Source organism: Mauremys reevesii, linkage group 7 (genome assembly GCF_016161935.1).
Source record: "Mauremys reevesii isolate NIE-2019 linkage group 7, ASM1616193v1, whole genome shotgun sequence".
Lineage (NCBI taxonomy): Eukaryota > Metazoa > Chordata > Testudines > Geoemydidae > Mauremys > Mauremys reevesii.
In genome coordinates, this window is record NC_052629.1 from 74553625 (window position 1) to 74571359 (window position 17735).

A 17735-nucleotide genomic window follows, 5' to 3' on the forward strand; every position below is an offset into this window, starting at 1 on the left:
GTCCCCCAGACTGTCCTGGACCCCACGTCCCATCTGTACTCTGGACGGGATGGCTTTGATTAAATATAAGCCCAAACGTTGGTGGAGCTAAGCCCATGTTTCTGAATATTGGTGGAGCCCGGGAAGGCTGGCTATATTTTATGCAGATAAGATAACATAATATGCAGATGAGGGACCCTGCAATCGCCTCATCCCTGGCCCCCAAATCTGACAGCGCGCCCCCCCAACGGACCTGGGCCTGCTGCAGGGCCGCTCCGCGCTGCACCGAGCGGGGCCCCTCCAGGCTCAGCATGGCACGGGAAAGCCGAGATCCCGCAACTCCCAGGCACGCTCGAGACACCCGGCGCGAAGGCTGAGCCGGCGCTCTCCCTCAGCAGGGGGCGCTGCGCCGCCCCCTCAGCCCAGCGCAGCGCTCCGCCCGCGGGGAGCCGCCGGTTCCGCCAATCAGGCTGTTCGCGCGGGGAGGCGGGGCCTGTGGCGCGGCCCCGCCTCGTCCCGGCTGCAGTGTCCCTGCTGGGGCTCCGTCCATAGCCGGGTGGTTGTTGTGACTGAGGGGCGCGGGCGGGTGAGTGTCCGCGGGCCTGGCCCGAGCGCGGCTCCCGAGCGCCCAGGGTTGTGGGCGCTGTGGCTCCTGGGCGTGCCAGGGTCTGGGACCGGCGGGGGGCTTGTCCCTGGGCGTCAGCGGACGGTTGGGGGCTGGAACTGGTGGGAACGGGCCCTGGGCGGGAGTGGATGGATCAGGGGCTGGGGGGGGGGGGGGGGGGGTAGTGGGGGTAGTCGGGGGGGAGCAGGGGCCCTGATGAAAAGTGGGTGTTCCTAGACTAAAAGCCCATGGGTTCCCTCACAATAAAAGCATTGAGACAGGTGAGTTAACTTTGCACCCAGCTGAAGCCTAGGGTAGGTCAGCAGGGAGCCTGTTCCAGCTGGGAACAGGAGAACCACGGTAGATTATTCAGGGTGATGGGGACTAAGTGCCCACTGTGCTGGGCGTATGGATGATTGCCTGGGGGCTAGGACAGATGTATCGGCAACTAGTGCAAGCAGCCTTGGAGCCCAAGTCCATCTTCTGCAGTCAGCGTTGCTGTGCTGCAGGCCCAAAGAGATGGCTCTAGTATGCATGTGGTAGTACCTCTGGGGTTCCCCCTTTCACTTCAGGCATTCATTCACTTTGTTCTGCATGAAAGGTGTGTTGTATCTTCCCTCAGTGTGCAGCAATGATCTTTAGGTAAAACATGAATTTTCTGACAAATTAACTAAATCTCAGTGTATTTGTGAAAACTAATTAAAAGTGGGCTTTTTAAGAACTTTCTCCAGCATTTGACCTGTTATTCCTCTCTTCTTGCTAACAAAGGGCTGGCTTTCTGTATAGTTGAAACTTGTTGCCAGCATTCCTCAAATGTATGCTGAGGCCTGGTCTACACCTAAAATTTACGTCAAACTAGCTACATGGCTCAGGGCTGTGAAAAATTTTGCGCTGGCACTTAGGTTGACCTAACCACTGTGGTGACAGCCAGGTCAATGGGTGAACACCTCTCCACAGGTGGATCTGCTACAGCAGTGTGTGTCAAGCTTTTTGTGCTGGTTGACCCTGCCCCCCCCAAAAAAATTGTCCCTCCCCCTTAAATATCATTAAGTAAATTATGATTAATACTTAGGGCTGGCAAGCAGGGCCCCGCAAAGCTAAGTTACATGCTTCAGCCCCAGGCGAGGCTCAGGCTTTGGCGTGGGCCCCGGGTGTGGGCCACCCAGCCCGTGGGTCAGTGTCAATGCTTCCGTGTCCAGTGCTGGCTTTGCCCCTAGAGACTGTTGCACGTGCCTTCTGTGGGGTCCCACTCTTTAGTTTCTGCTCTGGTCCCCAGCAAGTCTTACTCCGGCCCTGCTTGCGACCCCCTCTAAAACTGTCCTGTGATCCCCAGGTTGAGAGAAACTGTACTGCAGGGACAGAAAAAACCCTTTAGTCATTGTAATAAGTGTCTGCAGAGCCACAGTGGCATAGCAGCTGTGCCAGTGTAGTGCTTATAATGTAGACATATGCTTAAAATATTAGGTTGTAAGGTAATCAAAGTTTGTCTTTATGTCTTGCCCGTTATATTACAATTTTCCCTTCCTTGAAATGGCTGTCAGTTCATATAACTTAAAAAGGACAGAAATTACTTATACCCTTAGTAAAAATGACTGCAATTTAACTGGTGTTGGGGCCTTTGTTTCCAAGAGCACTGAAGCTACAGGCTGTTGTCAAGAGAAGTGGCCTCCATTTCCCTAAAGCCTCTGGCAGTTGTGGAGCTTTAGAGCCAGAGGGCTTGGCTACACTTACAAATTTGCAGCGCTGCAGCAGGGTGTGAAAACACACCCTCTCCAGAGCTGCAAATTGCGGCGCTGCAAAGCGCCAGTGTGGTCAAAGCCCCAGCGCTGGGAGCGCGGCTCCCAGCGCTGTACGTTATTCCTCACAGGGAGGTGGAGTACGGACAGCGCTGGGAGAGCTCTCTCCCAGCACTGGCGCTTTGACTACACTTAGCGCTTCAAAGCGCTGCCGCGCTTTGAAGCGCTAAGTGTAGCCACAGCCAGTGTGTGATACAAGCCACTGGAACGTAGATTAAAGTGGCTTTTCACTACAACACCTGGTTTTAAGACTATTTTCTTACTGTATGAAAAGATAAACATGTTTTAAGAGGGAACTGGAAATAAGGAATGCTGTCCTCCTGTGGCCCATAAGAAGCCCTAATAGTATTGAGCAAAACCTTAATTGCAGCCTTCCCATTCCCCATAAATACAGAATGCATAGCATGGCAACCCTGAATGTTTGCTGCTGTTGCTGAGTGTGTACTGCAGGCTTTGCTGTAACCTGTGAGGTAGGTGCAGGGGCGGCTCTAGAAATCGGGCTGCCCCAAGCAGCGCGGAGCGCTGCGCCGCCCTTCCCCGGTCCCGCGGCGGGTCCCCTCTTCCCGCGGCTCCGGCTGAGCTCCTGCCGGCATGCCTGCGGCAGGTCCACCGGAGCCCGGGACGAGCGGACCTGCCGCAGTCATGCCTGCGGGAGCTCAACCGGAGCCGCGGGAAGACGGGACCCGCCGCAGTCTTGCCTGCGGCAGGTCCGCTCGTCCCGGGCTCCGGTGGACCTGCCGCAGGCATGCCGGCGGGAGCTCCACCGGAGCCAAATGCCGCCCCCCCGGGAAACGGCCGCCCCAAGCGCCTGCTTGGCGCGCTGGTGTCTAGAGCCGCCCCTGGGTAGGTGAGTGTGTTGTGTAGCATGTTTCCTTATTTGGAGTCAGTAGGAAGTTCAGTGTGGTGCTTCTCTGGAAGTGGTGCTACATGGGTAGTTTGGTCCAGATAAGCTGTTCCATAACTTCCTTTTTAGGGTTTGCAATAGAGGGGATATTATGTGTATCAAGTCTTAGTTCCTTTTAAACACAAGATTTTGTTTATGGCTATTATAGTGGCAATAGGGGCATTGTAAAGTGGGCTGATCTCAGAACTGCCTGTTCTGATCATCTAGTTGATTAAACTGTAAAAGCAGCAAAGAGTCCTGTGGCACTTTATAGACTAATAGACGTTTTGGAGCATGAGCTTTCGTGGGTGAATACCCACTTTGTCGGATGCATGTAGTGGACATTTCCAGGGGCAGGTATATATGTGCAAGCAAGAAGCAGGCTAGAGATAACGAGGTTAGTTCAATCAGGGAGGATGACGCCCTCTTCTAGCAGCTGAGGTGTGACAACCAAGGGAGGAGAAACTGGTTTTGTAGTTGGCAAGCCATTCACAGTCTTTGTTTAATCCTGAGCTGATGGTGTCAAATTTGCAGATGAACTGAAGCTCAGCAGTTTCTCTTTGAAGTCTGGTCCTGAAGTTTTTTAACTGGTCTCATGAAGTGAGGGACAAAATAGAGGTAAGACAAGCTGATCGTTCCTCACGCGTTAGAGGTCCTCACACTAGAAGGGAGGGGTATAGTAGTGAGAGAGGCTGTGGTAAGGACACACTTGTGTGGGCATCATTATCTCGTAAAACAGCCTAAAAATTTACTGTCTTGTGAATGCTGTTGTGTACTGAACAGATGTCTCCACTAGTCATCAATTTCTTTCCTGAGTATTTACAGATTTTACAGAACTTGTTTGTTTCCTGTGTGCACTATGACCTTTTAGATGCCTTCACTGAACTTCATCTTCTCTTGTGCTGCTACTTCTGTTTGGCCTTTGTGGCACTCCTCACTGTTTTTCCTAGTATATGCTAACCAAAGTCAACATGTGCCTTTGGTAGATTGTTACAAACCACTCCGTCTCCTCTCCCAGATAGTTATCAAATATCTTACACCTCACCAGCTCTAGCACTAATCCATAAGTACTCAGTTTCTAGTCTTTCCATATTGAGAATTGGCCCTCTATCCCCGTGCTTTCCTTTCTTTTGCATTAAGCAGTTGTTAAATTAATTGCAGCGGCAGCGCTTCACCTTTCACATTGTTGCTGTCACTATTCCTTATAACACTTGTTGGGGACTCTGTCAAAATTCTTTAGAAAATCCAAAGTGCTATAAATTGGTGCCTGTTCTGTGTTTTTTTTTTTTAAGCTGTTTTAAAGTGTTCTGGCAGGTTAAAATAAATACAGTTTTGAGAAGAGTAAACTGAGTTCCTTATCATATAATACACCCCAAGGTGTTGTATTAACCTGCCCTTACCTGGTTTTCACAGCTATTTTTTCTGAAGCTAAAGTAAAGTGTCATGCTTGTTGACAGTTCCCAAGCAACTTTTAAAACTGCACATGCAGCATAGCAACTAGCTTGAACGGTAAATAATAGAACTGTAGAACTGGAAGGGATCTTGATATGTCTAGTCCAGTCCCCTGCACTGAGGCATGGCTCAATATTATCTTCTGGACCATCCCTGACAGATGTCTAACCTCTTCTTAAAAAAACCCACCGACAGATATTCCACAACCTCCCTAGGCAATTTGTTCCAGTGCTGAGCTACCCTGACAGTTAGGAAGTTTTTTCCTAATGTCCAACCTAAACCTCATTTAAGCCCATTGCTTCTTTCCCTATACTCAGTAGCTAAGGAGAACAAATTTTCACTCTCCTTTTAATGACAATCTTTTATGTACTTGAAGACTGTTATCATGTTCTCCCTCAGTCTTCTCTTCTCCAGACTAAACAAACCCAGTTTTTTCAATCTCTCTTCATAGGTCATGTTTTCTAGACCATTGATCATTATTGGTGCTTTCCTCTGGGCTTTCTCCAATTTGTCCACATCTTCCTTGAAGTGTGGCGCCCAGAACTGGACACAATACTCTAGTTGAGGCCTTATCAGCGCAGAGTGGAGTGGAAGAATTATTTGTTGTGTTTTGTTTACAACACTCCTACTAATACTGCTGTCACGGATCCACAGGACTGGTGCTACGCCCTAGCTTTGGGACACTCTGTAGGACAGGTGTGGGCAAACTATGGTCCGCCAGCCGTTTTAAGCTGGCCCTCAAGGTCTGGGGCTTTCCCCACTCGGCACTCCAGCCGAGGAGTTGGGGGGCCACTCCACGTGGCTCTGGGAAGCCGCAGCATGGCCCCCCTTCAGTGCTCCAGCCAGAGAGCACGGTCGGGGGCCACTCCACATGGCTCCCGGAAGCAGCCGCATGGCCCCACTCTGGCACTCCAGCTGGGGCGCAGGGTCGGGGATGCTCCACACGGCTTCTGGAAGCTGCAGCATGGCCCCACTCCAGTGCTCCAATGGGAGCAGCAGGGGTGGTGCTTGCGGATGGGGAAGTGTGCAGAGCTGTCTGGCCGTGTCTTCGTGTAGGAGCTGGAGAAGGGACATGCTGCTGCTTCCGGGAGCTGCTTGAGGTAAGCGCCGCCAGGAGCCTGCACCTCAGAGCCTCTCCCAATGCCCCAACCCCCTGCCCCATCCCACCCTGTGAACCCTTGATCCCAGCCTGGAGCACCCTCCTGCACCCCAAACTCCTCATTCCCAGCCCCACCCCAGAGCCCACAACTCCAGCCGGAGCCTGAACCTCTTCCTGTACCCCAGCCTCCTGCCCCAGCCCTGATCCCCCTCCTGCCCTCCGAACCCCTCTATCCCAGCCCAGAGCACCCTCCTACACCTCAAACTCCTCATCCTCAGCTCCACCCCAGAGCCCACATCCCCAGCTGGAGCTCTCCCCGCCCCCCTGCACCCCACTCCCCAGCTCAGAGCCCCCTCCCACATTCTGAAGTCCTCATTTCTGGCCCCACCCAGAGCCTGCACCCCCAACTAGAGCCCTCACCCCCTCCCACACTCCAACCCCAATTTTCTGAGCATTCATGGCCCACCATACAATTTCTATTCCCCAATGTGGCCCTTGGGCCAAAACATTTGACCACTCCTGCTTTAGGAGAAACCTCTTCAGTGTGTCGGACTCCCTAGGACCTCACTCATCCTGCATAGGTTGGACTCTTTGGATTGGACTGAACTTCTGGTGCTCCAGCACTCCTGCCTCAACCTGTGAGCTCTGTTCAGCTAGTTCACATGAAATGGACCCTGGTAGAGATTTGTAAACTCTTTAGGGATTAATGTGCCTCTCCAAACATTTGCAGTGACATTTCAACACCACTGTCAAAACAGTCAGGTTTATTAGTCAACTGGAACCCAGCTCTTTAATCCCTAAAGAGTGTACAAATCTCTACCAGGGTCCATCTCATGTGAACTAGCTGAACAGAGCTCCCAGGTTGAGGCAGGAGTGCTGGAGCACCAGCACTCCTTATAGTAGCCTTATAGTCCTTATAGTAGCCCAGAGAACTGAAAGTTAAAGCATAGCCCAAGTCCATTCTGATTAGTCAGAGCCCAGACAAGCTCTCTTTCTCTCTCTCTGTCTGATCTCCTTGGTCAATTCCCAGGTGAGAGTGAACTCCTTCCAGCAGCCAGGTCCTATTCTCTCCCCTCCCCCATCCCCCCCCACACACTTTTTTCCTACTGAGAGGTGGGGAAATCTATCTCCTTTTGGGTTGTTGGTTGCTAGATGGTGATGTCCTGGTGACTAATTTGCCATTGTTTTCTTGGCCAGGCTTTTCCCAATGACTCATTTAGTCTCAGACAGGTAGGCAACATTCATACTGTACCTGAGTCACATAGCCTGCCTTGAGAGCAAACAGTCCTTTCCCACCCACTGGGTATCACTACTATGTATAGGAGAAACTGAGGCACACAAAGATTCATAAAAATTACAGAAAATTCTCTCAGCCTCACAACATCCCAGAATGATTATAGATTTTTTTTTGCTACAATATTATAGTGTTGACTCCTGTTTAGTCTGTGATGTGCTATAACCACCCCATTCTTCTCTTCAGTACTTCTTCCTAGGCAGTCATTTACCATTTTGTATTTGCGCAGTTGATTATTCCTTCTGAAGTGGAGTATTTTACGTTTGTCCTAATTGAATTTCAATCTGTTAAATTCAGACTTTCTCCAGGTTGTCAAGATTATTGTGAATTCTGTGTGGTGTATTGCTTTCATTCTTGTCCGGCTCTCAGATGAAAGCTATTCTGGGGTTTTTTATTACATCCTAACTTTGAGTTGTTCCCATCATTTTGTTTTTCATTACACTCCAGTGGAGAGTTGAGAGAGTGCCCCACCATCACTACAGTCCAGGGCAACTGTGCAGTAGGGATTGCTCCATTGCTCTGGTGGAATTGGAAGAAATCCTGTGTTTTCTTTAGTCTCTTGTTTCTCTCTTTGCTGCCTGTTGGCCTAGCAGTCTCAATTTACCTCCCACCAATAGGCTTCCTGCAGTACTTAAATTGTTGGCTTCCATTTTTCCTCTGAGCTGCTCTAGTCTCCACCCTGCACTTTGCTTGGTGCTGTTTCCACTGGGTGCAGGCACTTGCTTTGCACTACCTGCTCCTTTTCTTCAGAGCAGGGAACACACTGAAGTTGATCAGACAGCTGTTCTCCAAAGGACTTGTGGGAGGACTGTAGTGATTTTCAGTAGGGTGCTTGCTCACAAACTGTGGATGCAGAGCACTTGTGAGCCAGAACACAGCTGGCAACTGACACGTCTGCCGTCCTTGGTAGCAGCCTTTAAACAACATGGGTGATGTCTAGAGAACCGTGCTTTCTGCCGGTGATCTGCTCAGGGTGAGAACTTGGGTACCTGGTGGTGGCTCTGAGGTAGTACTCTGTTCCCAATATTACTAGGGCCTTGGCTACACTGGTGCTTTTCAGCGCTGCAAGTTTCTCGCTCAGGGTGTGAAAAAAACACCCCCCTGAGTGCTGCAAGATACAGCACTGTAAAGCGCCAGTGTAAACAGTGCCGCAGCGCTGGGAGCGCGGCTCCCAGTGCTGCAAGCTAATCCCCCACGGGGAGGTGGAGTACGTGCAGCGCTGGTGCTGCGGCCACACTCACACTTCAAAGCGCTGCCATGGCAGCGCTCCCGCGGCAGCGCTTTGAAGTTTCGAGTGTAGCCAAGCCCTAGAACTCAATCAGAAATATTCAGGCTAATGCTAGGTTTTCACCTTGAAAACTGCTTCATCAGGAGCTCATTTGCTTCCAGCCAAATTAGTTGCTGTCCCTGTAAAAAAAAAACAAAAAAAAAACCCTGGGTGCTCAATGGCTCCTCTGCTTTGTAAGCAATGTGGTTCTGCTTTTGTCTGGTTCAGGCCTCTCTCTGCCTTCTGCCGTCACTGACCAAGGCAGTTCCCTCTTGTACAAACAGTCAAACAGAAGAATGAGGTGTCATTCTATTCCTGTCTCTGTGGGCATGTGGGGTATTGTCAGGATGAGTGTGAGGACTGCTAGGTTGGTATTTGTACCACGTGTCTGTCCCTGGGCCCCTTCTCTAATGAGGCATGTCTATGCTGGGCACTGATGTACTGCTGCTGCCCAGTTTCTGTGCAGTGGCTCTAGGTGTGGGGCAGCCTAAGCTCTTTGATGGCTGTAGAGCCCATGGGGGTCGAGGGCACTGTCTGGTGCATGCAGGCGCTGAGTCATATGCCCTGGGTCAGGTGCTGGGTATAGCTGAATTACAATGTGTTATGATTGCCTTGTCTCCCACTCCCCCAGGCCTCAGGTGAGACTGAGGGTGGGGCTGGCAGCCTACTCCAGTTAACTTCCCTGGTTGGATGGCAAGCTCTTCGGGCAGGGACCCTGTTAATTGTCTGACATCATCATGTACATGTTGAATGCCATGTTGGGCACTTCTAAAGCCAGGGAAACCTAAGTGACATTCTGTACTTGCCTCTGATTCATAATGATGGGCAAGAGCTAAGGGAGGGACCTTTCTCACCAACAAGTCTCCTTGCTCCTAATGACAGACTGGTGTGCCTTCCTGTTTCAGCTTTGGCCTCTGTGGTGGTTCACACAGCCGTGAAGAATGACGTCAAGAGGTGCTGGGACTGCCTTTTCCCGGAGGAACTACAGGCTGAGCATTGAGTCTGAGAAGCCCAAGGTCACAGGTACATGCCCTTGCATAGTGTGTAGATGTGGGGGTAGGCTGTCACACCTGTTTCCTAGGCTGAGTTCTTCGTAAGAGTCAGTTAGCAGTTTCTAGTTGACACTGAGGATTTTCCCCACTTCCACCCTTTAGTGCTGCCATACCACTGCCACCTCCCCAGTGTGACGAGTAGCTGCAATTTGCACTGGGGCATCTTACCCACTTTTGGGCAGGGACAAGTTGGGCAAAACTCCAGGGCAGACAAGACCTAAACCCTTCCTAAGAGCCCAGAAGGGTTTTGTCTCTTGGGTGGGGTGGGGGTGGGGGGAGGAAAGGGCTTTTCACTGCTCTGAGGGCTTCTCCCTCTTGTCTCTGTGCCACAGTGGTTTTCCCCTGCATGCAGCTCCTCTACCTTTGGATGAAGTAGAGTGTAAGGGTTTGTCTGTATGGCAAGTTAATGTGCGACAAGCTGGGCTGTGAATGTACCATAGCAAAGGAGGTGCAGTTGATATTTCTGGGGTGATCTTCCTGACTTCCCATTGCTTCTTTCTTTTGCTGTTCACTACAGGGATAGTGAACAGCAAGCTGCTGAATGACTATCTGCACCGCATCTTCCCCAGTGCTGATGGGATCCAGCCTGCAGCTGCTTACAGGTACTGGTTGCTTTCTAACTCTTACATGGCGAGTGAAGCTGCACCTGCCTTCCTCCGGACATGTCATGACATGTCGGACTGGGAGATCCTTTCCAGAGTCAGTCAGTAACAAAGCCTCTCTGTGATGCTTGCATTAGGGAAAAACAAGCCAGTGGAAGTGCATTGTGTTGCAGAAGTCTCTTCTTTAATGGCTTCTCACAATTAGACTTCCAGTGCCTGACTTATAGAATTGTGCACATGTAATTGCAGGCCTAACTTACTTGGAGATGTACAGTAAATATAGTGATTGTACATACTTAGGGCCAGTTATGCATCTTCCTGATCAATCATGCACACGCTTGTCCAGTTTGCTTATGCAGTGGCAAGTGCTGCAGAAATGTTGTGTAAGCGTTTGTGAAAATTGGGCAGTCAGTGCCCTGTAAACTAGACACAATGCTACTATTGTCATATGTAATACAGTGACACTTCCTATGACAGTAATATCCCTTCTGTTGTCTCAGTCTTGGGAGCACTGTATGGTGACCTCTTTATTACTAAAACAGTGAGGAGTCTGGTGGCACCTTAAAGACTAACAGACTTATTTGGGCATAAGCTTTCGTGGGTAAAAAACCCACTTCTTCAGATGCATGGAGTGAAAATTACAGATACAGACAAATATATATTGGCACATGAAGAGAAGGGAGTTACCTTATAAGTGGAGAACCAATGTTGAAGGCCAATTTAGTCAGGGTGGATGTGGTCCACTCACAATAATTGAAGAGGAGGTGTCAATACGAAGAGAGGGAAATTGCTTTTGTAGTAAGCAAGCCACGCCCAGTCCCTATTCAAGTCCAAATTGATGGTGTAAGTTTGCAAATGAATTGTCCGGTTTGGCCAATGTACATGGCAGAGGGGCATTGCTGCCACATGACGGCATATATCACATTAGTAGACGTGCAGGTGAATGAGCCTCTGATGGTGTGGTTGGTGTTGTTGTGTCCTATGATGATGTCGCTAGAGTAAATATGGGGGCAGAGAAGGCAATGGGGTTTGTTACAGGGATTTGTTCCTAGGTTAGTGTTTCTGTGATGTGGTGTGTAGTTGCTGGTGAGTATTTGCTTCAGGTGGCGGGGGCTGTCTAATCGAGGATTGGCCTGCCTCCCAAGGCCTGTGAGAGTGGGGATCGTTTTCCAGGTTAGGTTGTAGATCATTGATGATGCACTGGAGAGGTTTTAGCTGGGGGCTGTACGTGATAGCCAGTGGTGTTCTGTTGTTTTCCTTGTTGGACCTGTCCTGTAGTAGGTGACGTACATTGGCCAAACCAGACAGTCCCTACATAAAAGGATAAATGGACACAAATCAGACATCAGGAATGGTAACATACAAAAGCCAGTAGGAGAACACTTCAATCTCCCTGGACACTCAACAACAGATTTAAAAGTAGCCATTATTCAACCAAAAAAACAACTTCAAAAACAGACTTCAAAGAGAAACTGCAGCGCTACAATTCATTTGCAAACTTACACCATCAATTTGGGCTTGAATAGGGACTAGGAGTGGCTGGCTCACTACAAAATCAATTTTCCCTCTTTTCGTATTGACACATCCTCATCAGTTATTGGGAGTGGACCACATCAACCCTGACTAAATTGACCTTCAGCATTGGCTCTCCACTTGTAAGGTAACCCTCTTCTTTTCATTTGCCTGTAATTTTCACTCCATGCATCTGAAGAAGTGGGGTTTTTTTACCCAGGAAAGCTTATGCCCAAATAAGTCTGTTAGCCTTTAAGGTGCCATCAGACACTTGCATCTGAAGAAGTGGGTATTCACCCACGAAAGCTCATGCTGCAGAACGTCTGTTAGTCTATAAGGTGCCACAGGATTCTTTGTTGCTTTTATCAGACTCCTTGTTGTTTTTGTGGATACAGATTAACACGGCTACCCCTCTGATAGTTGGTATCTTTATTATTAGGTGTTATCTGAAGGAAATTGCTTGTGCAGGGCAAAAGTAAAGCTAGATATCAAGCTGTGGCATTGAAATTCTTTTTATGCTTTCAACTCTGCTTCACATTCTGTGGGTCAGAATCCTGGGGCCTCTTACTGCGTAACTCTTGTGTTCAGCTTTGCCACTGGAAAGCCTGTAAGTGGGTACAGTTGCAGTTGGAATGGTGTGGAGCCCCTCTGGTGAAATGTTCCTCTTTCTGTCTGGCTGTGTTTAAAAGGCGCTGGGGGTCACATTCCTCCCACTATGCTTAGATTCTGAGCTCATATCTGATCTGTCATAACCTCTAAAAATAACACTGGGCCCTCTTGGTTGTTGGTAAGTTGAGGTTATGGGGGGAGGAGGGAGGACTGTCTCATGTTACTTTTCCACAAACTTTCCAGCCAGCATGCCTTGGAATATTCCATTTGCACCAGTGTGTCAGTTTTCAGAACTCCAATTCTTTTGTTTGATTACTGGAGCCTTAAGGACATAGGGACTGACGACCAGGAAAGGGTGATTGGTCCAACAAACTGGCTTCTGTTTGGTTTTTTCCTCTCTGTTTCCCTGGACTTGAGCTGAGAAGTAGAAGGCTGTTGCCTGATCCCAGTACATTACTATCTCAACTCAGGTGCAGACAAACAGAGCTCTTGGCTAATGGAACTTGCCATATTGAAGCAGTCCTCTTAGGCCGCTGTGCTGTCTGGTAGTGGTCTGTACTGTGCTTGGGTGGAGCTCCCTTTAAACATTCACACAGCTATCTCATTATCCTCTTTCAAAGCCCTCCTGAAAACTCTCCTGTCCTGTGATGCCTACAAAATCTGGACAGCAGTTAGATTGCAGGTGCGCCAAGACCAATTCCTGTCGTGCTGCCCAATACTGTCTCATTGTTTCCTTGAGCACCCCCATCTGTCTGTCTACATTGTCTCTTGTTTTATATTTAGATTGTCAGCTCTCTGGGCCAGAGACTGTCCTTTTGCTCTGTTTGTACAGCACCTAACACAATGTGGTCCTGGTCCATGAATGGGGTTTAGGCACTGTGGTAATAGTAATGCAGTTGTCCAGTTTCACAGTACTCCCCATGGGATTGCTTCTGACCTCAGCTGATCAGCACCCAAGACTTGAGGGCCTTTGGTAATTTAGCTTATCTTGCTGCAAACACTATTCTTCTTCACATGTCTCAGCCTTTGATCCTAGCATGCCTGCCTGCCTCAAGTTCCTTCCCTTAATGATATGTAACACAGATAAGTGGAACTTCTTACTGTGAGCTTTACTATAAATAGCAGCAAAGGATAATGCTGGGGACAGTCAGGCAGCTCTGTTTTACAAGCCACCCAAGGTGTGAACTCATTAAACCTTGGTGACACACTGAGTTTTGAAGGTTTCAGAGTAGCAGCCGTGTTAGTCTGTATCCGCAAAAAGAACAGGAGTACTTGTGGCACCTTAGAGACTAACAAATTTATTTCAGCATGAGCTTTCATGCTGAAATAAATTTTAGTCTCTAAGGTGCCACAAGTACTCCTGTTCTTTTAGAGTTTTGAATGGTACTCTTCTTTATTCCCAGGAAGCCACTGACATTCCAGAACCTGCAGGAGCACCTTGACAAATTGCTGGCAGAGGACAGTGGTGCAGAGGACAGTCGAGGTAGGAGATACTGGGTGTCTGGTCCTCTTGGAGCTTCCTTGTGTGCCTTATTGGGAGAAGAATCAGTCTCATGGGAGACTGATTCCTAAATGAGCTTGGTTCTTGCTTCCCTATGTTCTGATTCATCATCTCTTTAACTCCTGGATTCTAAGCACTTGTGGGCTAACCCTGCAATAGATCAGTTCTTAGTTGTAACAACCATGTTTCCAGATGGATAGTGGAGTGCTTGCTCCAAAGAATGGACAAACTCATGCAGTGAACTCTTTGGGCAGATGTGTTGGAGACGTCTCCTTAGCAATGATATAGCAAGCTCTTGCTGCTGAGATTTCATACTGCAGAATAGCTGGAGTGTCCCATTCTTCAATGGAATATGCAGGCTTGTTGATAGTCTCTGTGGCTTATTCTTCTGATGCTTTCCTCTACCATTGTTGAATTTCCTCAGCCCCACGCTTTTACCTGCCATGATCTGAGGCATTTGTTCCCTCCCCCAGTCATTAAAGCACAGCCCATAAGAGGTGATGCTTTGCCTCTTCATGTATCTAGTCATGAGCTTATATCTACTGTGTGAGTGTCTTGCTACCACTAGATGGGAATGTTTTAGTCTGTTTGGCTGGGGGTTTAGCTTTGATGGCCTTCAGACTATTTTGAAGCCACTGAAACTGTTGGGGTAAATTTTCCAGGTGCTATATGAGACTGGGCATATGACTTGGGTGCTGCGTGGCTAAAACATCATGCATTGCTTTGAGAACTTCTGTTTAAATTCCACCCTGAGCCTGCTGCCCCCTGGAAGTGCTGATAATCTGATGTTATAACTCTGTTCTACTGCTCCTCCTCAGCTGCAGAATCCAGGTGTTCTTTTCTAGTCTATACCATGGCGTCCAAGAAATTCTTGTACTACAAGTGCCACAAGGCTTTCTCTGCTGCTCTGACTGGCTTTCATGCAACTCTCATTTCAGATCAGGTATTAGAGGGGCGACTTGGTCCCTCTACTGTGGTGTTGGACCACACCAGTGGTTTTGAGGGACTCCTCCTGGTTGATGATGACCTACTTGGGGTGAGTGTGACAAGGAGCCCAGTGTGTGTGGAATGGCCCTTGGGGATTTAAAGGTCTGTCTTCAGGCCTGTGTTGTCCTCTTGCAATATGTTCTTCAAAGCAAATCCCCCTGCCGCCATTTTGGTGTGTTGTTAAATGATGCTCTGAGAGGCTGTAATACTCCTGAGTGAAACAGATTCTCCAAGAGGAGGAGTTCTAGCAGTGCCTTCAAACTGCATTTCAGGCAAGCTGCTCCTGCTCTGGTATTATTGCATAGTCTTTTGTCCAGAGGTTTAAGATTCTGAGGTGGTTCTCAATTGTTTTTCGAAGTCACCTCGAGGTTACATTGCACTTAGCCAGTATTCTGTGATACCCAGGCGCTGCAGGTTAAGTCAGTGAAAGAGCAAACAAAAATCCAAGGCAGCATGCAGGGCTATTGGGTAACCAGAGGTCTCTGGTCAGCAGGGGCTAGGCAGTTCTCACATCCTTCCCTTCGCTAGCCTGTTGTCCATTCTCACTCCCTGGTTCACTTCCAACACCCATTCCCTCTATTCCTGCCATGGTGCTATGGGAGCCCCCAACATTGCACTGACTTGTTCTCTCCTCCTCCACTTGCTCTACCTCATTGGCCAAGCAGCCCTGCTTCCTGCCACCACTGAACCCGCTGCCCTGCATTGAGCCCTGCTGCCTCCACTTACTGCAGCCTTTTCTCCCCCAGCACACTCACTGAAAGAGCCAACTGTCCCAGTCTGCTGGGATCTAGCAGATTCTCCACCTGCCTTCAGCGATCCTGCCCCTCACTGCCCCCTTACGTTCCTTGCCCCAATGCTTACACCTCTATCTCAATCTCTCGTTGTTCTTCCTCAGTCCTTCTTGCTTTGCCCACCACCACCCCATCTCTATCCTCCCCTTGATCTAGAATGCGTTGTCAAACTGATGTGTGTGTAAATTGCCTGTCACTCCCTGAACCCCCTATCTCCTTGTCTGCCCTGAAATCAGGAGCACCTTAGAGCATGGGTTGTCATTTCTCAGTGTTGGGAAAGAACCTGGTGGGAACCCTAGTAAATACTCACTAGTCCTTGTCTCCAGGCTGGATATACTGAACCTGTGACTTCATCCTAGCTTCACATGGCTTATCTAGGATCCAGACATTTCTCCCGCTCCTCTTGTACTCTCAGCAGCACCTGCAGCAAGCTATATTTACTTGGCAGCTGTTGCTGGGCCCTTGTGGTGCTGCTGAGCTCCTAATGTATTTGCAAACACCATGCGTTACGGGATGTATCCAATCCAGGTAACTCCAGACTGTTTGCTGCTGAAGATCCTGGGAATTGATACGCTTCCTTTGATAGCAACTGTCTCCCAGACTTATGATGGAAAAGTCTATCCTGTGACTTGGGCTGCATGCAATGGGAAGTGCCAGTGGTGGGGTCTGGGCTGGGGGAAATCTGTGGGCCTGCCTCAGCTGTACAAATCTCCCTTGTTTGTTCCTTGGTTCAGGTGATTGGCCACAGCAACTTTGGCTCCATCAGGGCCACGACCTGCGTGTATAAAGGTAAGTGCAGTGAGTGGGTGGTGTGGCTAGAGAGCCTGCCATGGCAGAAGGGAGTCGCAGATTACCCAGCTGAAGAGACAAGGGTGTTTGTGATACACTGCAGCCTCATCAAGCCTTTAAAACCCCAATCCTTCCACTTGGTCTGTGGGGATGGAAGGGAGGGAAGCCATTGTCTGATATCAAATGGGAGGAGTTGGCAGAGGGGGTTGGGCTTGACATTAAGGTCCCTTGGACATCACATCCTCTCCTGCAGTGGCAGTGTAGCTGCCTGCTCTTTTGTTGCACTGAGTTCTTAGCCTGTGCTGTCTGGCTCTGTCATCCCTGCTCTTCTCCTCCCTCTGCCAGGCAAGTGGATCTACGAGGTGCTCATCTCCTCCCAAGGGCTCATGCAGATTGGCTGGTGCACTCTCAACTGCAGGTTTAATCAGGAGGTACTGTAACTGCACAGCTCTGCAGCCTGTTCCTGGTCTGCATGCCGAGGTGGGGGGCGTGTTCTGTTGTCTTGGTGCACTAAAGCTTCTTCCCAGCACATGTGTACGCTGTAAATGTCACATCTTCATAAAATAATAAAGACCTCATAAAAGCTGTTTCTGCTGCATTTGCAGACTAGGGTACAGTGCAGGTGTCCTCCAAATCCCTTGTGTGTTATGTGCTCATGCTGGATACACAACTAGGGACAGCAAATGCTGCATCTCAGGATACATAGGGCTCCCTGCTGCTCTCTCCTCTGGCACCGTTAGCATGATATACAGGGCTGATGGGAACAGTGGTGGCATCTGGGCCTCAACATGGTTCTTGCCAACAAATGCTACATAGCTTCTCAGGCTGGCATAAGCAAAGCCTGGTAAACTCTTGCCAGGCATTTGGGGACTGTTTGTTTCACTTGGAGTCTGGCCTGCCTGTTTTCAGTTTGTCCTGGAATGTTGATGTGTGATTGGCAAGGCGGGGGGGATGGGGAGCAGCTGGTGGTGTCTCACTGGCTAGAGTGTTTGGTGTATGGTTTGCTCCTGTTCTTTTGTTTGGGTTGAAGGTCAGTGGAGTGGTGGTCTGTAAAAAGTCATAGGAAGTGGGAGTGCAAGTGCCGCTGGGTAACAGGATCTTTGCAGATGCTGTGGGAGTGCAGAGAGCAATCTGCTGCTGCCCTGGGAGGATCACAGGTGATACTCTGTGTTAGACCACAGATCTGGGGGCTGTGTGTGTGTCAATTACTAGAATTATTGTCCAATGCTCTCCTCCTTCCCCCAGCAGTGTGTGCATGCTGCTGAGCGCCAGAAAGCCCATTTTCTCTGCCCTGTGGCTTTGCTCCCACTGTAGTGGCTGCCCCTCTGGGTGTGAGGTGCTTGGGCTGGGCTCCTTGCGCCCAGACAGCTTGACTCTACTCTTGGCCTCCTCTCTATGCAGGAGGGGGTTGGAGACACTCCGGATTCATATGCATATGATGGAAACAGGGTGCGCAAGTGGAACGTCACCACCACCAACTATGGTAAAGTAAGTGCCTGCGCTCAGTGGCTGCCAAGA

The 17735-nt window shown here is 49.5% G+C and overlaps 1 protein-coding gene across 4 annotated transcripts in view; it reads left to right on the forward strand.

Annotated features, from left to right (window-relative positions):
* The first annotated feature begins 486 nt into the window (after nucleotides 1–486).
* The window catches only part of RNF123 (ring finger protein 123), a 155721-nt gene continuing 138472 nt past the window's right edge, over nucleotides 487–17735 (forward strand). For 2 of the 4 annotated variants that reach the window (XM_039547076.1, XM_039547079.1), the window contains exons 1-8: nucleotides 487–565; nucleotides 9280–9397; nucleotides 9944–10028; nucleotides 13553–13632; nucleotides 14589–14686; nucleotides 16163–16217; nucleotides 16563–16648; nucleotides 17619–17705. In XM_039547076.1, coding sequence (XP_039403010.1) covers nucleotides 9316–9397; nucleotides 9944–10028; nucleotides 13553–13632; nucleotides 14589–14686; nucleotides 16163–16217; nucleotides 16563–16648; nucleotides 17619–17705 — 573 coding nt within the window. In that variant the 5' untranslated portion in view covers nucleotides 487–565; nucleotides 9280–9315. Of the gene's footprint in view, nucleotides 566–1206; nucleotides 1226–5795; nucleotides 5815–9279; nucleotides 9398–9943; nucleotides 10029–13552; nucleotides 13633–14588; nucleotides 14687–16162; nucleotides 16218–16562; nucleotides 16649–17618; nucleotides 17706–17735 lie in introns of those variants that run through there. The other 2 variants (XM_039547077.1, XM_039547078.1) reach the window with 2 other exon arrangements.